The sequence below is a fragment of the Heterocephalus glaber genome, unplaced genomic scaffold (assembly GCF_053883595.1).
Source record: "Heterocephalus glaber isolate CG9 unplaced genomic scaffold, H.glaber_assembly_v1.0 deba00001608, whole genome shotgun sequence".
NCBI classification, from domain to species: Eukaryota; Metazoa; Chordata; class Mammalia; order Rodentia; family Bathyergidae; genus Heterocephalus; species Heterocephalus glaber.
The window spans coordinates 4,989,870-5,012,636 of record NW_028258379.1 but is presented as its reverse complement, the minus strand read 5'-3'; the positions used below and the strand labels follow the sequence as shown (position 1 = coordinate 5,012,636).

General features: G+C 38.7%; 1 protein-coding gene across 7 annotated transcripts in view; it reads right to left on the bottom strand.

Annotated features, from left to right (window-relative positions):
* Positions 1-22,767, bottom strand: part of Syne2 (spectrin repeat containing nuclear envelope protein 2) — a 335,155-nt gene that overhangs the window by 125,795 nt on the left and 186,593 nt on the right. For all 7 annotated transcript variants that reach the window (XM_013067744.3, XM_021247771.2, XM_087195248.1 and 4 more), the window contains 9 exons: positions 16,581-16,846; positions 15,050-15,218; positions 13,392-13,547; positions 10,783-10,923; positions 9,103-9,285; positions 8,234-8,371; positions 4,093-4,278; positions 1,967-2,089; positions 535-717 (listed from right to left, as the gene is read on the bottom strand). In XM_013067744.3, coding sequence (XP_012923198.2) covers positions 535-717; positions 1,967-2,089; positions 4,093-4,278; positions 8,234-8,371; positions 9,103-9,285; positions 10,783-10,923; positions 13,392-13,547; positions 15,050-15,218; positions 16,581-16,846 — 1,545 coding nt within the window. The remainder of the gene's footprint in view (positions 1-534; positions 718-1,966; positions 2,090-4,092; positions 4,279-8,233; positions 8,372-9,102; positions 9,286-10,782; positions 10,924-13,391; positions 13,548-15,049; positions 15,219-16,580; positions 16,847-22,767) is intronic.

Sequence of the window (22,767 nt, the reverse complement as noted above, 5' to 3'; positions counted from 1 at the left end):
GGGAGAAATAGTGTCAGTGGTTCGGAAATTCCAAGTCTTATCCTATTTGGATAAGAGTTAACCTCTGCCCAAGGTAAGTCTGCAGCCTTTCAGCAAGCCAGTTCCCCCTGCAGCACCAAGATCCTATTCTACTGACATCCCACGCTGGAGAATAAGATGAGCTCATCCACAGGAAGGGACTGAGAGGGAGACCAAGATTATCATGCAATGATTACTTTCTAGATCAGCTGGCCTCCTGAGATTGCAAACGCCTTGTCCAGGTCTGAATCCCTTCCCAGAGGATTTTACTCTTGCAGTCCTTTAATGGCTATAGAATGGAATTAAATCAACCATAACTATGCTTTAATGTCTTCAACAAGAGCAAGGATAGGAGCAGAGAAAAAAATAACCTTAGCCTGATATGAGCAAGAAGACAGGGTTTTATGTGAAATGCCATCTGCTGGATAATAATTTCTTTCAATTAAAACTGAGACAGAACCGGCTTTTGCTGAATGTCTTCACCCAGCAAGTTGGCTGTCATCACAAACTGCTCACCTTTAATAACTCATTTTGCTCCTGAGTCACATTTTCCAAGAGCTTTACATCCTGTAAAAGCTGACTTGTCCTCTGAAACACAGGCAGTGGGTTCACCTCTGGCTGCGGCAGCCTCAGTTCCACTTGGTAGGACACTATCTCAGCAATGGTTTTCTTCATAGGACGGATATTTTCAAGTATGACCTTAGTATAAAAGAGGCATGGTACGCAATTGGGAAAAGAAAAAACCTTAGGCTGCTGCTAAATTTAATTATTCAAAATTAAAAGATTATACAATATAGTCTATAGTTTCACTTTTAAAAACATTTCTTGCCTCAGGCTGAAAAGCACCGGTGCATTGCTTGGGCTGTGGTTGTTAAGGGAGTCAGGGAAGAATCCCCAGGCTGAAAGCAGCACCAGCACTAGCTGCCGCATTTGGAAAACCCTTTCTTCCTCTCTCTCTCTCTCCTCTTTTTAGAGAACTGTAGCTTAGCTATCTATATTGCCACTGGTCAGTGGGCTACATTAAGGGCAGGTAAGGCATCTTACTTTCAAAGCAAATGCACCTAGCACAGGGCTTCCTACAAAATGTGCATACTGAATTGAACTGTCTTGTTAAATTTTATGAGTCCCAGGAGCTTTAATAACATCTGACCCACAGAATCTGGACTTACTAATAGATTAGAAGAGATTATTCACCTTACTAAACACTTCATATGTAGAATTTCATTTACTCCTCACAACCATCTTGAGAGGGAAAATATTCTAAATGGTATTTCACAGGTAAGGAAATCAGGTTTCCAGAAGTTAGAAGACCCAAGAAAGGATGGGCTGCAAGAGGCAGAGATGGGATTAGAGCCCAGGCCCGGCTGGACCTAAAGCATACATCTCAACCACTAGGCTAAGAGCTGATGTTGGTCTGCTGTTTAGTGTGCCTCATGTATGTCTCAGCTCCTGTGCTAGGGGATCTATATACACTGTATCAGTGTAACACCACAATACCAATGCACAGATATGAAAAACAATCCACCGAACACATATACTCAGAGTCACGCAGCCAACAGCACTGTCGCTGGGGCAAGAAACCCACTTCAGGGTGACTCAGGTAGTTCAGCTCTTGGGTTTGCCTGGAAGGCCAGACTTTTAAAAAAAAGTGACTTGTTGGAAAATTATCTTCACATAAATAGTATTATGAATATGATTTAAAATATATTTATATTCATTCACATCTCTTTCCCAACGTTGTTTTGCCATTATTCTGGCAGACTAATATTTTGGAGTGTGGAGGTGTAGCACAGTGGTAGAGCACTTACCTAGTATGTGTGAGCCCTGGGTGTGATGATCAGAAAACAAAACAATACTAATACTCTGTATCACATCCTATTATTACATATTTTTAAACAGACATAATAAGTATTATGAGAAAATACTTTTAATTATGATCCATGCTTACCTCCCCATGCTTAAGATGCTCTTCAGGTGAAAAGTCAAATATTTCTTTTGATAACAGGATAGTTTTGATTTTTGAAACTTTTTTCTCCATTAATTTTACTTCGGATTCAATAGCAACCACATCCTAGAATTTCAGAAGCAAGAACACACTCATGCAATATATGTCGTACCTCCCTAATCTGTAAAACATCATTTATTGCCATTAATTCTATTCTTATATTTAACCAAAGAATGTTTGAAACTTACACCTCTTAAAAATGAACCGAGGACCTGAGTTCGATCCCAGGTACCAAAAGAAAAAAAAAAAGGATGAACCAAGAACTGAACAGATACACTTTTCATGATTTTCAGTAAAAATGATATTTTACTCTAACAGCATACCACACCACAAAGCACTGCCCATGCCTTGTTGAAGTAAAAAAAATCTTAGAGCCAACTTTCAATTATTCATGAGAACAAAGCTAGTAGGCATCCAAACTCATTTCTTAATAAAGTCTCAACTATTTAAAATCTTTAAAAATTTATCTCTGGAATGTGTTTAAACACCTAAATACAAGTAGTCTGACATTTTAATAATTCCCATAGTTTCAGTGAAATGATAAAGTCATCCCTGAAAAACTAATACAAGGAGCTGGGAAACTGAAAGGGATTTCTTATCATCTCCTAGTAAGCTACTGCCAAGCAGAATGCCACTAAATTACTTTATAATCTACTCAGATTAATTTCAACAATAGGTCACTTGCCAGTAGTTATCTTTCTTTCCTTTTTTTTGGTACCAGGGACCGAACTCAGGTCTTCGTGCTTGTGCAGCAGGTGGCGAAACCACTGAGCTAAATCCCCAGCCCTAGTAGTTATCTTTCTTATCAATGCCAACATCCAGAACTTGGCCAAGAACCTTAAAGTTAAAAATGCTGCAAAAATAAGTTAAAATATGTGCTGCAAAGCCTACACAACGGAGTCAGAGAAGCCCACAATTGTCAGAGAAGCCTTCAGACCTTGACTTTAGAGCTCAGCACAGATGCACCAAAGCACTAGGTGGTACAGATGATATCGAAGATCATAAAAAATAAAAATAGAACAGGGGTTCAAATTATAGCAGTCTGGAGCCATTCACTACAAGGAAAGGCAGAACTTTATGGGTCCTAAGCAAACAGAGTAGTAAGTACAGTGTGACTGTTTAGAGACGTATCTCCAAATCATGAGAAAAAGTTACATTACACTGAACTTGTTTTCTGCATCTAGTATTTAAAAAGGTAAATAAATTATACAGTGTATTATTTTTTTTTTTTTTTCTTGGTACCAGGGATTGAAGTCAGGACCTTGCTCTTGCAAGGCAGGCACAGTGCAACTGAGCTAAATCCCTGGCCCCTATACAGTATATTTTAAGATAATTTCCATCAGAAATTACAGAAGCACTATAAAACTTTGGGGAATAGGTATTAGTATCCAAGAAATAACTTCCACAATTTTTATTTCCTAATGTTATGAGCAAGGTAGAGGGAATGTCCAAAAGGTAAATAATAAAGCACAAAGTATAACTACCTTCACTGGGTGATGATCTTTAAGTGAATGCCTCATGTATTTCAAGCAAAAATAAAACGACTTAAAAATTCTGGGGCTATGGTGTAGCTCAGTGGACAGGGCTTGACAGCATGTGCAAGGTCCTGGGTTTTATGCCCAGCACCACCACCCCACAAATCCAGTGGTGAACACAGCAGCTCAATAAATATTGACAGACTAATTGCAGCACTGGGTATAGAATCCAAGGCCTCAAGTTATGCTAGGGAAGGACTCTAACACTGAGCTACATCCACAGGAGCCCTCCCTTCTCCTGTAATTACTGCTTTTAAATAAATAATATTTCTTTCTCTTTTGACAAAGAGAAAACACTTGATCTTAGCCAAAAGGCCGAGAAGCGATTGACAAAGAGAAAACAATGAGCTTATTTGTTAATTTTTTTTTTTGTTAGTTATACTATGGGATCCAGAGTAAAAAGGACGGAAATGAAAAATGTGGCAGCTTAATGTATATACAAATAATCAGACTGTGATTAACGATATGTCTCTAATTAGCCAAATAAAATACAAGTTAAAAATGACAAATCTCATCTTTATGGTACAAACTTACATCAGCTATTCGCTGGATATGTGGAAGGCTCTCCATTATTTGTTGTTGTAAAGCTACCACTTGACTACTTAGCTCTTGTATGGACTGAATTAAATCGTCAGTTTCAAAAATAATTGACAAATCTTCTAGATCCGTGAAAATTGAACATAAAAGATTGTGTTTCTGCTCAGAATCTTCCAGAGCCATCTAAACAGAGAAAATAAGGGAAAGAGAGCAAGAGAGCGGGCGAGAGAGAGAAATGTCAAGATACTGAAACAAGTTGATTAAAATTTAAATTAGAGAAAAGTTTAATTTGCGACCATTTCAAACTACTGGTTATCTCAATTTTCATAATGAAAACATTGAACTCTATTGTCAGTGGGAGTGGATGACTTCTCTGAAATGCTTGGGACTAAAAGCATCTTGGACTTTAGAATTTTTTCAGATTTTGGAATATCTGCATGTATATATGTAATTAAGTATCTTGATGATGGGTCCCAAGTGTAACGACAAAATACATTATATAACATGTATACTCAGACACACAGTTTGAAGGCAATATTACACAGCATTTTAGTGTGTTTACATTTTGACTGTGACCCACCACATGAGGGCAAAGGTGGAGTTCCCCACTTGTGGTATCAGGTGGGTACTCAAAAAGTTTCAGATTTTGGAACATTTCAAATTTCAGATTTTCAAGTTATGGATGCTCAACCTGTAATAAGAAATGTATTTATTTGGTCTTTATCCTAACTTTCTAGTAGAAAGCTTCTAAAATGTTTGGAACTTCCTGAGTGACAGAGGTAAGAAGAGTATTTTTAGTTGTGCATAAAAAGCCCCTTAAAACATGTAGTAACTTTCAAAGTTAGAGTTTCTCTCCATCCCTTTTTTTTTCCAGTGCTGAAGACCTCAAAATATAAATTTATAAGCCGATTCTAAGATTTATATGGAAATACAAAAGAATAAGGTCAGCCAAAACAAATTGGAAAAAGAACAAAATTGTAGAATTTATGCTATTTGATTTTAAAATTTACTATAAAGCTATAGGAATCAAGACTGTCATAATGGTAAATGAACAGATCAACAGAACAGAAGACAGAACTCAGAAATAGATCCGTATCTATGAGGTCAATTATTTTGAAAAAGGTGTTGGAGAAATTCACTGGTGAAGATCTTTTCAATAAATGGTGCTGGAATAATCTGGTATCTGTATGGAAAAAAATGACCCTTGAATATTGACCCTTGATTCACACTATACATAACGATTAATGTTACTTAGATAACAGTCTTAAAAATAAGATTTAGTACTATGAAATTTCTAGAACATAACAAGAGGAACTCTTTGTGATCTTGGGTTAAAGGTTTCTTAGATATAGCACACAAAATAACACATAAAAAGAAAATATTATAAGTCACATATCACAAAATATTGTAAATTACATATATATCACAGAAATAGTTTTAAGAATGTTTTACAAATAAATCTTACAACTCAGTAAGACAAGCAATTCGATTTAAAAATGTGCCAAAAATTGGACCCTTCACAAAGAAGTGTACAAATCCCAAGTAAGAACAGTGGTACCTTGATTCACACACTTAATTCTCTCCACAATTTTGGTCACAAACTGAATTGGATGAGAATCGAATCAAATTTCCCCATAAGGTCAACATTGAACCTAACCATTGCATTTGATTTGGTTCTCATCCAATTCTGTTTGCAACCAGAATCATGGAAAGAATCAAGCTCATGAACCAAGGTACCACTGAATATGATTAAGTTCTCAAAATCATTAGTTATTAAGGAAAAGCCATTTAGACCACAATGAAACACATCACTAAAAAGGCTGTATCAAAGACAACATCAAGTGCTAGTGAAAACACAGAGCAACTAGAACTCACTTTGCTGGCAGGAATTAAAAATAATACTCCACATTGGAGAACAATTTTTTTTTTTACTTAAAAAACTTACCACAAATGTCAGGAATCCTACTCTTAGTTATTTATTCATTGACATGAAATGAAATCAAATGAATATCTATGTCCACAGAAAAATTTGTGATTACACAGCTGTACCTTTATCAAAAGTCACCTAACTGCACACTAAAAATGGGTGCATTTTAATACATGTAAATGACATTAAAAGTGGATTTAAAAGCAAGTTAGCTTACTATTTTTACAAAGACAATTTATGTTTTAATAACTCTTAATTACAACAGCAGTATTTGTGAAATCATCTTTACGCTATGCAAACTTACTTCAATGAATGCAATCCAGGAAGAAAGTTATACTATAATTAAAACAAAGTTTTAAAAAGCTTAGCTGAGAATTCTGATAGCTCTTTAAGTCTTTTTTAAAAAGTAAGTGCCAGCAAATGGAAAGGAGAACTATGAGTCAGACAATTATTTTCATTGTAAGGACAAAACGGGATTTTCTCACAGGACTGGCTCCGTGGGAGTTACTCACCAATGGGGTTTCACTAGAATCCATTCCATGGGAAAGAAACCTGCATCTCTGCTCAGCTCGAGCTCATAAATAAAGTCTGGCCACTTAGCAAGTCAACAGCTACAGCGAGGCTTTCACACTTAAACATTTCCTCATTAGAAAGCAGTAAAAGTCTAGCTGCTTTTACCTGAGTTTACATTAGTAGTTTTTAAATTTTTAATGCATCAAAAGCATTTGAAGGGGCTGGGGATTTAGCTCAGTGGTGCCACAAGGTCCTGAGTTCAATCCCAGGTATCAAAGAAAAAAAAAGCAGTTGAGGGGGAAAAAAATCATCATTCCTTTCTCTGGTCCTGGAAAATTCTTCAAAAATGGTGAATCATAAAAGCATTTAAAAATACAAAGATGACAAGTCCTGGGGATGTGTAGAGTCAACCTAAGGTATGGGGGAGGGGGGTCACAAGCAAGAGTAAGATAAGAAGATGAGTGAAAATGCAGTATCTTGACAACTTTTACCACAGGACAAAAATGAGCCACCAATTCTCAAACATCAGGAAGTCTGAAGTCAGCTCACTCAGGAACACATTGTGCTGATACAAAAAGAGATTGGATAGTCTTCGAGGTGTGATTACTGTAAATACTGTTACACAACATTTCCTAGGGGACTCATTCTCATGGCTGACCACATGAGAGAAGGAAAGTACACCTTCAAAATCAAACTGCAGTCCACACTCACTCTGGACCATCCCAGAAGTCATGGCCCCATGCAGGAAAATACTTCCACCTGTTCTGGCTCTGTAAGCTGGCATGGAGCTCTGTAAGCCCCTGTGGAGCCCCAGGAGGGACACGGGATTTAGAATCTCGGCATGTCAAAACTGGAAGGAACTGGGAGATTAGATTTCTACTCCTGCATAAACTAACTGCCACAAATATGGCTGCTTTTAAAAAAGTGTGATCAGGTATGTTCTGCGGGTCGGAGTTCAGGCCCAGTTTGGTGGGTCTTCTGCTCAGGGTGCCACCAGACTGCAACCATGAAGCCATCTAGAGCTCCAGGTTCCCTTCCAAGTTCACTTTGGTTGTCCGTTAAATTTAGCTCTGGGAATTGAGATCCCTATTTTCTTGTTGGCTAGCGGTGAGGGGCTGCTCTCAGCATCTAGAAGTTGCTTTTGAGTGCTAACCCCATGGCCCTCTCACAGTATGGCAGCTTAGCCCTTTCCGTCCAGGAGAACCTATGATTTGCTGCTAGGGAATCCTGTAATTAAGTGATTGTGCTTTCTTGAGAATCCATATCCCATTGCCACAAAGCCAGGTAATATAACCTAATCAATGACATACTTCTATTCCTGCCTGTACTCTAAGAAAGGCAATTATACAGGTCATATACACCAAGGAATGAGAATACTGGGGGTCACAGTAGACTTCCGTGGCTCCAAACCATCAAAGCCATCCAGTGCAGCCTTCTCACTTCACAGATGAGGAAACTGAGGCCCACAAAGAAATAGGCTGAATCATCATAAAAAGTAAGTAGTCAGTAGGACAAAAAGAACCAGATTTGGTCTCCAAGATTCCTATCTAGTGCCTGCCACTGTCCCAAGCTTCCCTCTGCTTCTTGGCATGATTAGCAGTAACACTGTTGTAGGGGTAAGAGGAGAAAAAGATGATGACAATCAGCTAATCAGTGAGCAGGTCCTATCAGGCGCAGGGGACCTCAGCACACACTCACCTGCAGGGTGCTGGCATGGTGACTCAGGGTCTTAGATGAGTCACAGTGAGCGGGATTGGCCAGCAAGCAACTGGTGTTTTCTATCCAAGCCTTTGTGCTCTTCAGAAGATCACTGTACTCCTCCATCTTAACTGTGGCCTGGGAAAGAAACACAGTACCAAGCGTAGTCAGAGGCTGGTTACCAGAGGTGAATGCATCCCCACTGAAGAGTTAGGTGGCTTCTTCTCCTCTGCCAGGGCTGAGGATCCTGGACCACCTACTCCAGGTGAAGGACCTTCCAACATTTAAGACTGATCTTGACCAGAGGTAAAAGGGATTTAAACAGTTCTACCCCAACACTGTTGGCCTCAGCAAGGGTTTCAGATTCGCCTGCAACTAGCCTAGTTCCCAATTATTCCTCATTCTAAAGACTGGACCTTGCCCTACAATATCCCATTTCTTGTAAGACTAGGATCCTGTCCTTTCCTGATTACACTCACAACTTATTGAACCATTGCCCTTATTTAGAATGGAGGCAGAAAGGGACCTTGTTCCCAGACAGCAGTCTTGCTCCTGGCTGGCTTCCTCCTTGGACTCCAGGCAGTGCCTGCCCTAAATTCCCATTACTGGTCTTCATCTACCTGTTGGGAATGATGGCACTATTTGGGCTCCTGTTATAGTCTCACTTTTGGATTTTAGTTTGTGTCTACCCCAGACTTCCAGCTTGTACCAGTGCTGGAATGCTGTGCACTCAGTGCTTACCTGAAGCTACTGCCTTCCAAAACTGGTAACTCTAGGGAAACTGGCTACCTCTGAATCTGTATATTTTTGTTTTAAGCCCATCTCAGTACTACCACATGCTATGTAGCTATCATGAGCCCCAGCCCCACCTTATTTAACTGGGAGGTTCTGGATTCTGCTCTTTGGGACACTTGCTGATACCGCTGGAAAGGGATCATCAGGCTGTCCATCCATTCTTGAGCCTGTCCTGGGTCCTGTTCAACGAGGTCCTGAACTTCAGAATCCAGCTCATTCAGCTTGGAATGCCAGAGATCTAGCTCATCCCACATTTTCTAGAGAAGAAAATTGTCAGTCAGGCTGAATGAAGGTGTCATGGTGGACGGGGGGATACCTAGTTTTCACATGGTTATTTGCATTTGGAATTGCTATCAAAACAACATTGTCGGCATACTTCTATTTAGCAACCATTTGTGATCTACACTGAAAAATAATTTTTTTCTGAGTTCTCCTAACTGTAACTAACTCCTAACTGTAGGCATCTTGGTTTAAATTAGATGTAGGGGAACAGAAAGACCTGGACATATTTCAGAGATGAATGACAGTAAACAAGGTCAATATAGCCCTAACTTTCCAAAAGCTATGAGATAAACATTACATTTTAAAAGGGCTGTACGGGCCAGGGATTTAGCTCAGTGGTTACAGCGCCTGCCTCACAAGCGCAAGATCCTGAGTTCAATGCCCGGTACCAAAAATAAAAATAAAAATAAAAAAATAAAAAGGGCTGTTCAAGGGGCCGGGGATTTAGCTCAGTGGTTTCACCGCCTGCTGCGCAAGCACAAAGACCCGAGTTCGATCCCCGGTACCAAAAAAAACCCCCAAAACAAAAAAGAGATGGTCTTGCTGCTGCCATTTTAAATAAATAAAAGAATGCCAGGGAAAAAGGGCTGTTCAAGGGGATGTGGTGCTATACACCTGTATTCCCAGCACTTGGAATGCTGAGGCAGGAGGATTGTGTGAGCCCAGGAATTCAAGATCAACTGGGATAACATAGCAAGACTTTGTCTACAAAATAATATAAAAAGGGATATATATATTCTAGAAAACAATTTATTAAGTGTGAAAATAAAATTAACAGCAAAAAACATGTCTGCATTAACTCAGAATTAACATACAGGCAGAAAAATCCAGCTGCAGGCCATTAGCAATGATTCAAGAAACTAATAGGTTAGATTCAGTTTTGAACTTGTCAAAGGTAAAATATTCAAATCTTAATATTTAATATAATTTTGAGAAACAGGAAAATCTGACTTGGTAAGCAGGTTCTTCTACATAAGAGCCAAGACTGTATCCAATAGTGAGCCACCTTCTGATCTATTTTTTAAAATTCCCAAATATATTAGCGTATTTCCTTAAAATGTAGATGCAATTCAGAACCCATATGCTGGCATCTGTTTAGGTATTCAGAGGTAGAAAATTATGTATCTGTACAGTTTTACTTAAGATCTTATTTCCTAAGACATTTTATAGGGAAATCAATTTGGACTTTTTATTTTCCCTTTTTTCACCTTGGGAATCTAAAGAAAAATTGTTAGTATGTTTCCTACTCTGTTGCATTATTTTTGTATCAGTCTTTCCAAGATAAGGCTCTTACTTTCCCTTGTCTGAGGAAATTCCAGCTTATACTCAGAGGCCTTCAAAGCAGCCTCCCTTCTAGCTGGAAGGTGGCCTCTCAGATGGGGCTCTGAGACTCTAACTCCTGACTGAGGTCAGGAGGAGGAGGAGTGGACCTGAAACACCACATGCGGAAGGGAGTTAAAGGAGGTTGTTACCTTTTGAATTTCTTGGGCTTTCTCAATGTTTTTGGTTTTCTGCTGCAACATTTTTTCAACCTGCTGAAGCCCACTGTTAATTTCCTCTCTTTTCCTGCTCATCACACAGGATGGGGAGTTCTTCAAGGCTTCACTGCACATCTGTTACAAAGGGGGAGTCACAGTTGGGTTAGAGAGAGTTTCTGCTCTCTCTTCCAGAGTTCAAACCACAAAAGTGGTACTCACTGCTCTTATTTGTAAAAGTGTTTAAAGTTTATGGGGAAAGAATTCCAAACTGTATCAGATAATGCCTTAGTAAGAAGGTAGATTAGCCAACTAATAAATGGCAGCTGTTTGCCTGACCTTCTAAATATAATCTAGAAATAAAGTGATTGATTTAAATAACAAAAATTGCATGCTGTGTTGGGCAAGGCTACTGAGTGGACTCTGAAACATACCCCCATGGATCAAATGATAGGAGAGAATTTCTGTGGATAAATTATTTATTACACAATCTGTCCATTTTATGAGAAAATTCTCGGCACAGATCTGTTTTCAATAAAACGAAAGATATTCTCAAGCCAACTTAAAAAAACAAAATGAAATTTCCATCATAATATTCACCTAGGTGAAACAACCTTCTAAATGTGGATATTTCTTGATGATGCAGGGCTTAAATTTTCTTTGTGCGACTGTTTCTAGTATGTGTTTACCCAGCAACCAGAAATCTAGCTGCTGAGCAGTTTAATTTTTTAAAAAATCTAAATGACTTGTGCTAGGAAAGATGAGTGCTGAATGTATCATTTTGTCAAATACCTGATTAGTTTGTGTTGTTTTTTTTTTTTAAACTATGTTAATAGGCTTTCTCTAAGCAGCCACTAAAGAATCAAATAATACTACATGCTTTTGTAGAATCCTTTTACTCCTCACTCTATCTGTACAACCACTGAGACTAAAACCATCCCATGCAGATAAGCACACTGACACAGAAACTGAAACACACTAAAAGCTAAAGCTAAGGTCACACATAGCAAGCCAGGGGCTGAACTTGGCCAGACTCCATTCCAGGTTCTATTCTCATCACATTGTTGATTCTTTCATGTCATGTTTTTATTCCACACACCATTCCATAGTCAAGATTATTTTTCAATCTCCCTTTGATCCCACATTATTTGTTTCTTGCTGCGGGTATAACAAATACAAAATGAAGTCTTCTGATAATCGAGGCAGTTACTCTACTGATACAAATGCAAACCATTTAGTTACTTAGCAGAGATATTCGGGGGAGACTAAGTAACCATCTGAATACACACAATAATACTGTGTCTGCAGCCTGGGTCCTGTATCCTGAACTACCTTAAAACCAATTGTACACACAAAAAGTCAGCTGCTATTGGTTACAACTATACAAGTTCACAGTGGAAATATTCAACCTTAATCTGAAAGGCTGGTTACTATTAATTGACTTTGTAGGGCTTTTTACACAAAGTATTCATGAGAATAACATTTAGTTCCTCTCAATACATTTAGTAGGCTCTTAAAAACAAAGCCAATAGTATATACTTCTCAAGAAAGTATCTAACAGGTTTTCTTGTATGTAAATCAAAATGTTTGTTATATTAGGAGGTGACATGTTTTTTTTTAAATACAGAATAGATTTTCCTAAAAAAAAAAAATCTGTCATATAAGTCAATGACAGATTCTAGCAACTAGTCTGAAATATGATTTTTGGTATATGGACTGAAGATCTGTATTGTTTATAAAGTTATAAGTATTCTAAACTTCAAAAAAAAAATATAAAAATCCTCTGTGGCTGCTGGACAAAACAAAATTTTGTTCCATTGGGTTTGGACTGCCTTTTAAAAATTCAATAAAATGGTCTTGCTAAACACCTATCTGCAGTACTATAATATATTCCTACCCTTGTTCAGATCTGCACTTTGAAGTACAAAGATCTGCCTAGGTGTGTCTTGTGAGAATTCTGTTAGTATCATAATTAGGCAGATACTATAAGTTAAGTATTATTTCTAGTGAGTTGTGAAATCTGTATTCTTATTCTTATTTTTTGTTATTTCAAAATGTTTCAGAATATTTTAAAGCATGTCCAAGATATTTTAAGTTTCTGCAGTGAAAAAAATACTAATAATCCAAGTAAAAGATAATGTATAACTTTTTTAAATGGAAGAGAAGAAAAACTAAGCATGCAGACAAGTAAAATATACACATAGTCTAATATTCTGTTATCTAGGGGCCGGGGATTTAGCTCAGTGGTTTTGCCGCCTGCTGTGCAAGCACAAGGACCCGAGTTCGATCCCCGGTAACAAAAAAAAAATAAAATAATATTCTGTTATCTATGTCACTTACCCAGAGTGCCTTTTGTTTGGTACCAGGGATCTAACTCAGGATCTTGCGCTTTCGAGGCAGGCATGGTGCCACTGAGCTAAATCCCTGGCCCTACTTAGGGTACCTTTATCTCAGCATTTAATACACGAAACTATCATTTAACCAAACTCTATAAAACCAGTCAGAGCTGAAATCAGGGCAAATGCAAAAGTAACATTAAAAGATGTTTCTTCTTTATAGTTATTCAACTCCAACAATTACAATCTGAATACAAACATTATTATTACCTTCTCATCTATGTCTTCTAACATTTTTCTGCATTCTTCCACCTGGGATTCAACCTCAGTGGGGACTATGGTGTACATCTCAGAATACTTGATTCGCAGTTTTTCCATAATATTTCCAAAAGTTAGCTTCCCTTTCTCAACAAAGCTTTGAAGCTCCTAAAAACAAGAGAGTTTCCATACTCACAGGTCTGGGAGGAAAGGTTTAGCTCTAAAAAGTGAAAGCAACTTTCCAGCATGTCCTCATGATTTAAATAAGCAAACCCTGAATGACAAAACCTCACTATTGATACAAGCTGATTAACCCAGAGAGATACCCGGTTTAGACAGATGATACTTTATAATTTGTAAGAATTAAACTTGATATCTCTTCACTACGTCAAACCATTGTTGCAAAAAAGACATTACAACATCCCCCCTGCTTCTAAAGTGCCTCTAGGATTTAACTGTATCTCAGCTTCAAGATTTAAAAAGCTACAAGTAGCAAAAAGTTTCAAAGAAGTTTTATGGTGCTGTTATTAACTTGTTGCTATTTCTACTTCTTCCTACATTATCATCACAATGAGTCAAGGCCACTAAAAGCCTGATGCTAAAGCAAAAGTGTCTGTTTCATGTAATTAGACAGCTCAGGAGAGCTCAGCTCCTTTCAAAAGGGAGAGTTCCAATTCCCTGCAAAGAATGTAGGTTCTAGGAGATAAAAAGAAACCTGAACAAACAGCCCATTGGTTGTGGCCTAAAAATAAAATCTGATCTACACTCTCCTGCAGTAATTATATAAAGGAGAAACTCATTTGTTTGGGAAAGTTTCCCAAAGATCAAGTGGAAAAATACTTCTTGACTTTCCTTTGGCTTTTTTGTTGTTTGTTTTGTGTACAGTAGCCTTTCGGTAGCATTATTTGTGTTAATGGAATGAGTCACCATGCTGAAGAATGATTACAATTTTAAATGGCTCTGCAACGTGTTGGTGCTTTCTTTTTCTGAACAAGTCTGGAAAGGGAACAGTAAAGCACAGAGCCACTCAGTCATGGGTGGGGCTGGAGGCGTGGGTGTCATCTGTCACCCACGCCCCATCCAGGAGGAAAGGTCTCCATTCAGAGCAAGGCTCTGGTACTGTCAGTTACGTTTCCTTTCTCAGAATGAATAACTAAAAGCTCTGGCTCACAGCAGCAAGTAGCTTTTAAATACACTGCCAGATGTCTTTTGGGGGGGGGGTACCGGGGATCGAACTCGGGTTCTTGCGCTTGCGCAGCAGGTGGCGAAAACACTGACCTAAATCCCCGGCCACAGATGTCATTTTTTACTACTGCCACTGAACTGGGATGACAGGAGAGATCATTCTGAAGAAATAAGTACCCTCGTGACCCAAGCTGTGGACACAGCCCCAGTCAGAGGTAAGATGTCAGGTCTGACTAAAGAAGGGGTCTAACATGGCACCCACGAGGGCTCTGACACCACTGTTCACCCAGCACACCTGAAACTTGGCTGGAAAAGGTCTGCTTGGTGCAGACCTGCCTCTCTCGCAGCCTGGTCTTCAATCACACTTATTCCCTAGATTTTCCCTGGAACATTTCTTCAGCCCTCATCAGTGGGTCACCTTTGCCCCAAGGACTCTGACTACAAGACTGAGGACCATTATCAGCCACATTCACTAGCTCACTCACCTCGAACTGCTCTGCCCTTTCTGGGTGGCCCTCTGGGGCCATATTTTGGAAAGAAGTTGTGCTCTTTTGAAATGAATTTTTCAAAGCAATGATTTCTTTTGTGAAGGAAAGTCTTTCCTGGATTTCAGTCTGTATCAGGTCCTTACTGCTTTGAGCTTTCTGAAGAAGCCTGAAATAAAGCATCAAAATATAATTATTTCTGTGAAATCGTTTTATTTCAACAATTAACAAAATGTCTGAATAGCACACAAAAAGGTGACTTCCAATGATTTCAATAAAATTAGTTCTCAATGACTTATACATCACATACACAAACGTGTGTCAAGCCCCATTTGCCTTTTTCTCCTCAGCTGAGCCCAACTGCTGTAACAGTAACACTATTTACAGGCCACAGAGTAGGGAAAACATCTTTCCCAAGAGCTCCTTACTTGCTAAGTATTTGTGATATACTAATAGACATACTGGGTCCAGTCCCACAGCCCTTGACCAATACAGGGCTTCTACCTGGCTGTTCAGCTGTGTCCTTTATTATATCTCTTATTAATAAACCAGTAAAAGCATTTCCCTGGGTTCTAGGAGCTGCCCTAGCAAATTACTGGAACCTGGGGAAGGTGTCGGAGGATCCTCCAGTAGCCATTGTGTCACAAGCACAGTGACAACCTGCCGCTTGCAATTGGTGTTCAAAGTGGGGATAGCACTGTGGGTCTGAAATCTCTGAGCAATCTCCAGGAGTTTGAATGGAACTGCAGGAAATCCAGCTGGTGTCAGATGGAAACCCACACTTATCTGGTGTCAGAAGCATTTGCTGAGTGACTCTGAGACAGTAAAGTTTTTTCTTTAAGAGCATTTCTAGCCACAAATTATTATCCTTTGACCCAATATTTCTATTTCTTGGTATCTTTCTCAATGATCTGCTCACAGTCCCAGGAATTCTGACACAAGAATATTTATTGCATGGGTTTTATCAAAGTAACAGAATTACATATAATTTTTAAATTCCTTATTAAGAGCTTGGTTAAATAAATGATGGCATATTCACATGGTAGATTATACAGATGATAATGATGGCATTGGAAAACAAATGTAATATGATGATAAATTACTCAGAAGAGAACAATAGTAGTATGCTCTCCACTTGTTTAAAAAGAAATTCATAAGTAAAAAAGATGAGACTACAAAAACCAAAATGAGAATAAAAGTACTTGGCAGTCACTGTTGCTGAATGAGATTAAATGTATTTTTAATGCTATTCTTTAAGATTTTATACATTGTCTAACTTTCCTATAGAAAACCAGTAAATATTACAAAGGAACTTGAAGGATATCCCCACTCAGTAATATCAGAATAGAAAATCAGCACTTGTTTTAATTATAATTATTCACCTGTTTCATCTCTTTTCATACCTATCAGCGTCTACTCAATTCTGTAGTATCATTTGTCATTATTCTGTAATATTTCTACATTTTCTCAATTAGGCCTTTTTAAAACTTAAGAGCCAGGACAGTCAAGCACATTTTCTCACAGATCTTACCTGTCGCATCGTTCCTGCATGGACCCAATCTCCTGAAGCGCAGGCACCATTTCGGCAGCCTGGGCGCCTTCGGGGACCACCCAGATGCCCGATATGCGCTGAAGAAGCAGAGCCAGCAACAGCCGCTGCTGCTCCACGCTCTCCTCAAACTGGCACATGGTGTCCAGCAGCTCAGAGAGCTCCTCGGTGCCAGCAGCCTCTTTGGTTTTAGGAATTTCTGGGAGTTCCTCTTGAAGATTTTCTAGAATAATTGCTTCTCGTTCAATCTAATTTGATAGCAACAACAACAACAACAGAGCAGAAGTAAGTAGCACATACTCTTACCATGACTAGGGCCTGAAATGCTCCTCTACAGCCATGTTTGGATACGCTTTCTGTAAAGGGTTCCTAATGCCATTTCCCAGTTCAAAGTAACACATTCTCCTAAGCTGGGAATGGTACCCCTCTGCTGTCAGCTCCCATTTGATGCTCAAGTAAAAGTGCAATTAAAATGAAATGTTGCTGTTGTGGGCTGAAGGAAATGTTGAAGATTTAAAGTAATTTATTTCCCTTTCAGGTTTCTGTTGGGTAATGTCTGGAGACATCCATGAATTAGTTAAACAAGCCCACAATACTGCTTCCAGTGTAAGAGGCCGGGCAACTACTGGAAATGAAAATTTCTGCAGGTCTCTTTTCCTTCCCTCTGATCTTGGTCTGTTCCGTAGGGAAGTCCAGGCTCCTACTACTCTGACACCAAGGGGAAAGCAGCTGGAACGACTGGACCAACTACGCATTCACCATCCTCTGGTATCAACTGGAAACACATACCTTACTTCAACACATATCTGGAAACTAGGGATTCCACAGCCCTGAACAAAGACAAAGAAAGTCTCAAAGGCCCCTAAATCCAATGGTTCTTATGCTCCTGCAGGAATTCTCTGGTCCTCCCTTTGGCTGTACCACTAACCTATCCTATTCTGCCCAGGATGTGTTAGTCCTCTTGCTCAGGTCTGGTCACACATCTGCCATCAGAGAGCACTGCACCAGTGAGCTACACTTACACTGACAGAAATGAGCCCCACCACAGCTCTGCTGTCTGGTGTAAGGTTGGTGAGTGACTGAAGAGGGAAACCCAAGAGGGAGAACCTTTTTGTGCATGCTGGGTACGGAACCAAGGGCCTCACACACACTGGACAAACACTCCCATTGCACTACATCCCCAGCCCAAGAACAAGTCTTTTTAAGATAATAATTTTACTCAAAAGCCAGGCAATTCTTCATCTTGTGAATGGACAAACTGTGCTCCACCCAGCCAACAGAATCCTACTCAGAAATAAATAACAAATGAAATACTGATAAACAGCAGCAAGAGCAAATCTCAACTGCATTATTCTTACTGAAGAGAAACCAAAGGATACAGGCTGGATGACTTCATTTATGATATGTTCTGGAAAAGGAAAAATCGAAAAAAAAAAAAAAAAAGAAAAGAAAAAGAAAATCTACAGGAAAAAAAATGGATTAATAGTCATCAGGAGCTGGAGGCGATGGACCATAAAGGGATATAGGGGAATTTTTACGGAACATGAAAAAGTCTCAAATCTTGATTTTGATGATGGTCATGTGATTAAATTTATGTGTCAAAGTTCAACAAACTTTATGGTAAATTTTGCTGGTTTGGGGACAAAGACAGTCCTCCAGACAGTCAAATAGATGTCAAAGATTATGCATGCACTTTGCCACCTACAACAGGTTCTGCAACTCCTAATGATTTTCCTTGTACTTAGAATTCTAATAAAATTGCCCATAAAATATTTATGCACACAGTCAATTATAAAGAAGAGTCAAAAGGGAGAAGGGGCTGTGTAGGTGTGCACACCTGTAATCCCAGCACTCTGGGAGGTGAAGGTAAGATCGAATGCTCAAGCCCAGCCTTTGGCAACTTGGTGACTTAGCAAAATGTTAAAATAAAGTAAAGGGGATGTAGCTCAGTGTGAAAACCATGGGTTCAAGCTCCATTACAAAGAAAGAAAACCGACAAGGTGAGCCTCTCAGGCTGCTGTACCAGCACCCCAGAGTGACGGTGAGCTGTGCGGGCACCAGCACACACAAACACACCCCCACCCCCTGCTTTGCTGAGCCATTACCAAGATCCACACCGCAGAGTGGCGGGGGTCATAAAGGACATTGTTCTGAGCTTGAGAAGAGAGAATAGACATGAACAACAGAAAGAGGGGTTCCCTAAGGCCCCTTGATGAAAATTAAAGCCCACTGGAAAAGTAAAGAAAATCTCTGCAATAAAGGCACACCAGACCACCTTAGTTGGGGGAGCAGCAGTGTGGACCAGAGCAGCCTGGCTGCAAGCAGATCCCAGCCAGGGCTCCACCTCGACCCCAGAGGCTGGGGCACACTGGCCCAAGCCAAGGGCCTGCTGAGAAAAGAGCTGCACAGGCACACAAGCAACAGCCAGAGGTTTGCCCTGATACCATCAATAAGTACGGGAGACCCTGGCCAGAAGCTTGCTCACACAACAGGAACTGGAGTGCATAGCTTCCAGCTAAAGACCCTCCCAGACAACAGCTACATAGGGGCCCTAGCCAGTGGCACACCTAGATACCATCCCAAGTGTGCACAGGCCTCAGCCAGAAGCCCACCCAGACAACAGGTCAGCTCAGGGATCCAGAAGGCCACCTTTCTGAATCCAGGATTAGTGTACTGGTGAGCAGCAGAGAAAAGGCAGCTCTGTGGCTTGCTGAGAATTGAAGACCCCGGGAGAGCAAAAAATTTCCTCAACAAAGGCACAGCATGCTGCATCTGTTGAAATGAGAAGACATGTAAACAAGCCTCAAAACCAGACTTCCAGATCACTTAAGGCAACCCCAAAGGAAAACGAGATGGAACACTCTGATATTCAATCACCTGGACTCCTTGAACTGGCAACAAAAGAGGATCTGGAAAAAATGAAATTAGAAATAATTTCTCAGATAACAGCAGAGATTGTACCCACAGTGTAAGACATGATTAATAAATCTAAAGCTGACACAGATTAAAAAAAAATAGACGAGCTGAGGAACATGATGGAATCCTAACATAGGAAACAAATGGAATCTACAAAACAGATGCAAACAGATCTCCAGGAGATTAAAAACTCCACTGAAAAGTTTACACAGCAGAATGAGACAATGTGAGGACAGAATTTCAGATATAGAATATAAGATGGCAATTAGTGACCAGGAAAAAGAAAAATTGCTTTCAAATAGTAAGGGACCATGAGAAATCAGTCCAGCAGCTGCTAGACAATGCAAAGAAGAATAACATAAGACTGATCAGAGTCAATGAAGAAACAGGAGAGAGTGCAGATGACATAAAAAAACTGTTCACAGAAGTGATGGCAGAAAACTTCCCAAGCAGGGGAAAAGAACTTGACATACAGATAAGGGAAGTATATAGGACTCCAACTAGCCATGATAAAAAAAAAAAAAAAAATCTACACATAAGCATATAATACTTAAGATTCCAGAAACCCAACAGAAGAACAAAATTTTACAAGCAGCTGGAGAAAAGAAACAAATCACATACAAAGGAAAGCCCATCAGAATCACAGCAGACTTCTCAACACAAACCATCAAGGCAAGAAGAGCTTGGAGTGATGTATTTCAAGCCCAAAAGGAAAACAGCCTCCAACCCAGATTGACCTACCCTGCAAAACTATCTTTCAAAATGGATGGAGAAATAAGATACTTTTATGACAAAGAGCACCTTAGGAACTTCATGAATACCAAACCAGCACTCCAAAAAATTTTAGACAATATCCTAGGAAAAGACAATGAAGATCACAACCCCAGGAAGCCCAGCAGAATGAATCCATCGGGCATGACAAGAAATTAAACACAAAGGGGGAGAATCCAACAAAAAGAAAAAGTCATGACAATGATAAGTCAATATGTATCAGTTATAGCTATCGATGTTAATGGTCTCAATTCACCAGTCAAAAGAAATACACTGGCAGAATGGGTCAAGAATTAAGATCCAACAATACGCTGCATAGAAGAAATGTACTTAATTTAAAAAGAAACTAATAGTATGAAAGTTAAAGGGTGGAAAACAAACTCCATGCGATAGGAACCCCCAAAAAAGCAGGAGTATCTATCCTCTTTGCAGATCAAGTGGATTTCAAAACCTGAAACACTTCTGGTCTCAAGAATTGCAGAGAAAGGACAGTCAACCTGTATGTACAAATCTATTGTGAATGTGTGTTTTCATTTCTCTTAAGTAAAAACTTAAGAACATAACTGTGGGTTAACAGTAATACAAGAAATTTCTATATTGTTTTCCAAAGTGGTTTTATCATTTTACATTCACATGAGCAGTATTAGAAAGTTCTAACTGGTTCACACTTAAGCTGACATTTGTTCTTTCAAAACCTTTAACTTAATCTCCCTAATGAGTGTATAATACAATCTTGTATATTGTACTGATTAGTATTTTTCTGATTCTAGTGTTGCACACCTTTCCTTATGCTGTGCTGGCTATTTATCATCCTCTTGTGTCTACTTTTTAATTGGGTTGTCTATCAGTGAGCTGCAAGTGCTCTTTATATTCTAGTCATAGGTTATATGTATTATAAGTATGCTCTGGTTAAGGACCACTTTTCATTTTCTTAACGATGTCTTTCAAACTTCTAAATTTTGAAGGAATCTTATTTATCAATTTTTTCTTTTATACATCATGTTTTTTGTATCCTAGGAAATTCTTGCCTACTCTAAATTCATGAACATTTTCCCTTATAATTTCTTAAAGTTTTATAGCTTTAGTCTTTCATATTTAGGTTCACAGATCCTTTCAAGTTATTTTTATGTATGGAAATAAAGGGTTGAGGTTAATCTTTTACACACAGATACCAGGTGTTCTAGTACCATTTGATGAAAACATTATCTTTTCCTCTGCTCGAGTTGAGTTTATGTTCTATAAAATGTTAATGTTAAATAATCTTTCAAAACTCAGTGGACCATATATGTGTGGTTCTATTTCTAGATTCTCTGTTTTATTCCATTGATCTATATGTCTTTCCTTATGCCAACATTGCCTTACTGTAGCTTTAGAAGAAGTCTTAAAATTAGGTAAGAAATGTCTTCCAACACTGTTATTTTTTTTTTCTTTTTACTTTTCCAGGTCCTTTCTACTCCTACATAACTTTTAAATTTCAATATCCAATTCTTCATTTATAGCAAGTATACATACACCTGAATTTTTATATATAGCTTGTGTTTTCTAATCCTGCTAAATTCAAATACAAGTTCTAGGGGCTCCTTGAGATTTCTTAGCATTTTCTCTGTAGATGATCATTTCATCTACATATAAAGATTTTACTTCTATTTCGCTAGTCCTATGCTATTTGTTTCTTTGTATTGCCCTACTATTTTGGTTTGGGCCTAGGTTTCAAAGTTTAATGGACAGACGAAGAGTAGGCATGTCTGCCCTTGTTCCGCATTGTATCTTCTCCATTCATATAATGTGTTTTTGCTGAAAGTATAGAGCACATGTCTTTTATCTGTCGAGAAGGTTATGTTCTACTTCTAGTCTCCTGATAGCTTTTACCATGAACAGCTGTAGAATTTAGTCCAATAGTTTTTCTGCAACTACTGACAGGATCGTATGGCTTTCTCCTTTCCTTTGTTAAAATGATGACTTATGGGGGTGGATCTTCCAATGCTGAACCAACACTGGCATCCCTATAATAAAACCACTTACTACATGCTGTCGGATCTGACTTCTAATAGTTTTTCTTAAACAAATTTTTATTTATGTTCATACTCTTCTCTTCTATTATCTTTATCCAGTTTTAGGATTAGCACAATGTTGATTTCCTAAAATGAGGGGAGACATGTTCCTTCTTTTTTCTGCTTTAAATGTTTGATATAATTTATCAGTTAAAATGTGTAAGCCTGCTGTTGTCATATAGGTAGGTTTTCAAGCTAGGAATATACTTTCTTTAATAGGTGCTATTCAAATTTTATATTTCTTCCAGAGTCAGTTTCATTAATTTATCTTCCAAGGTACTTCATAAAAGTTGTCAAATTTATCTCAAAAAAGATTTTTGTAATATGCTTTCTATATCCTTTTAAATTCTGTAAAATCTGTGGTAATGTCTCCTAGATCTTGATATTGTAATTTTAAAAATGTATAGTTGCTATTGTGCAACAGGAAGAAA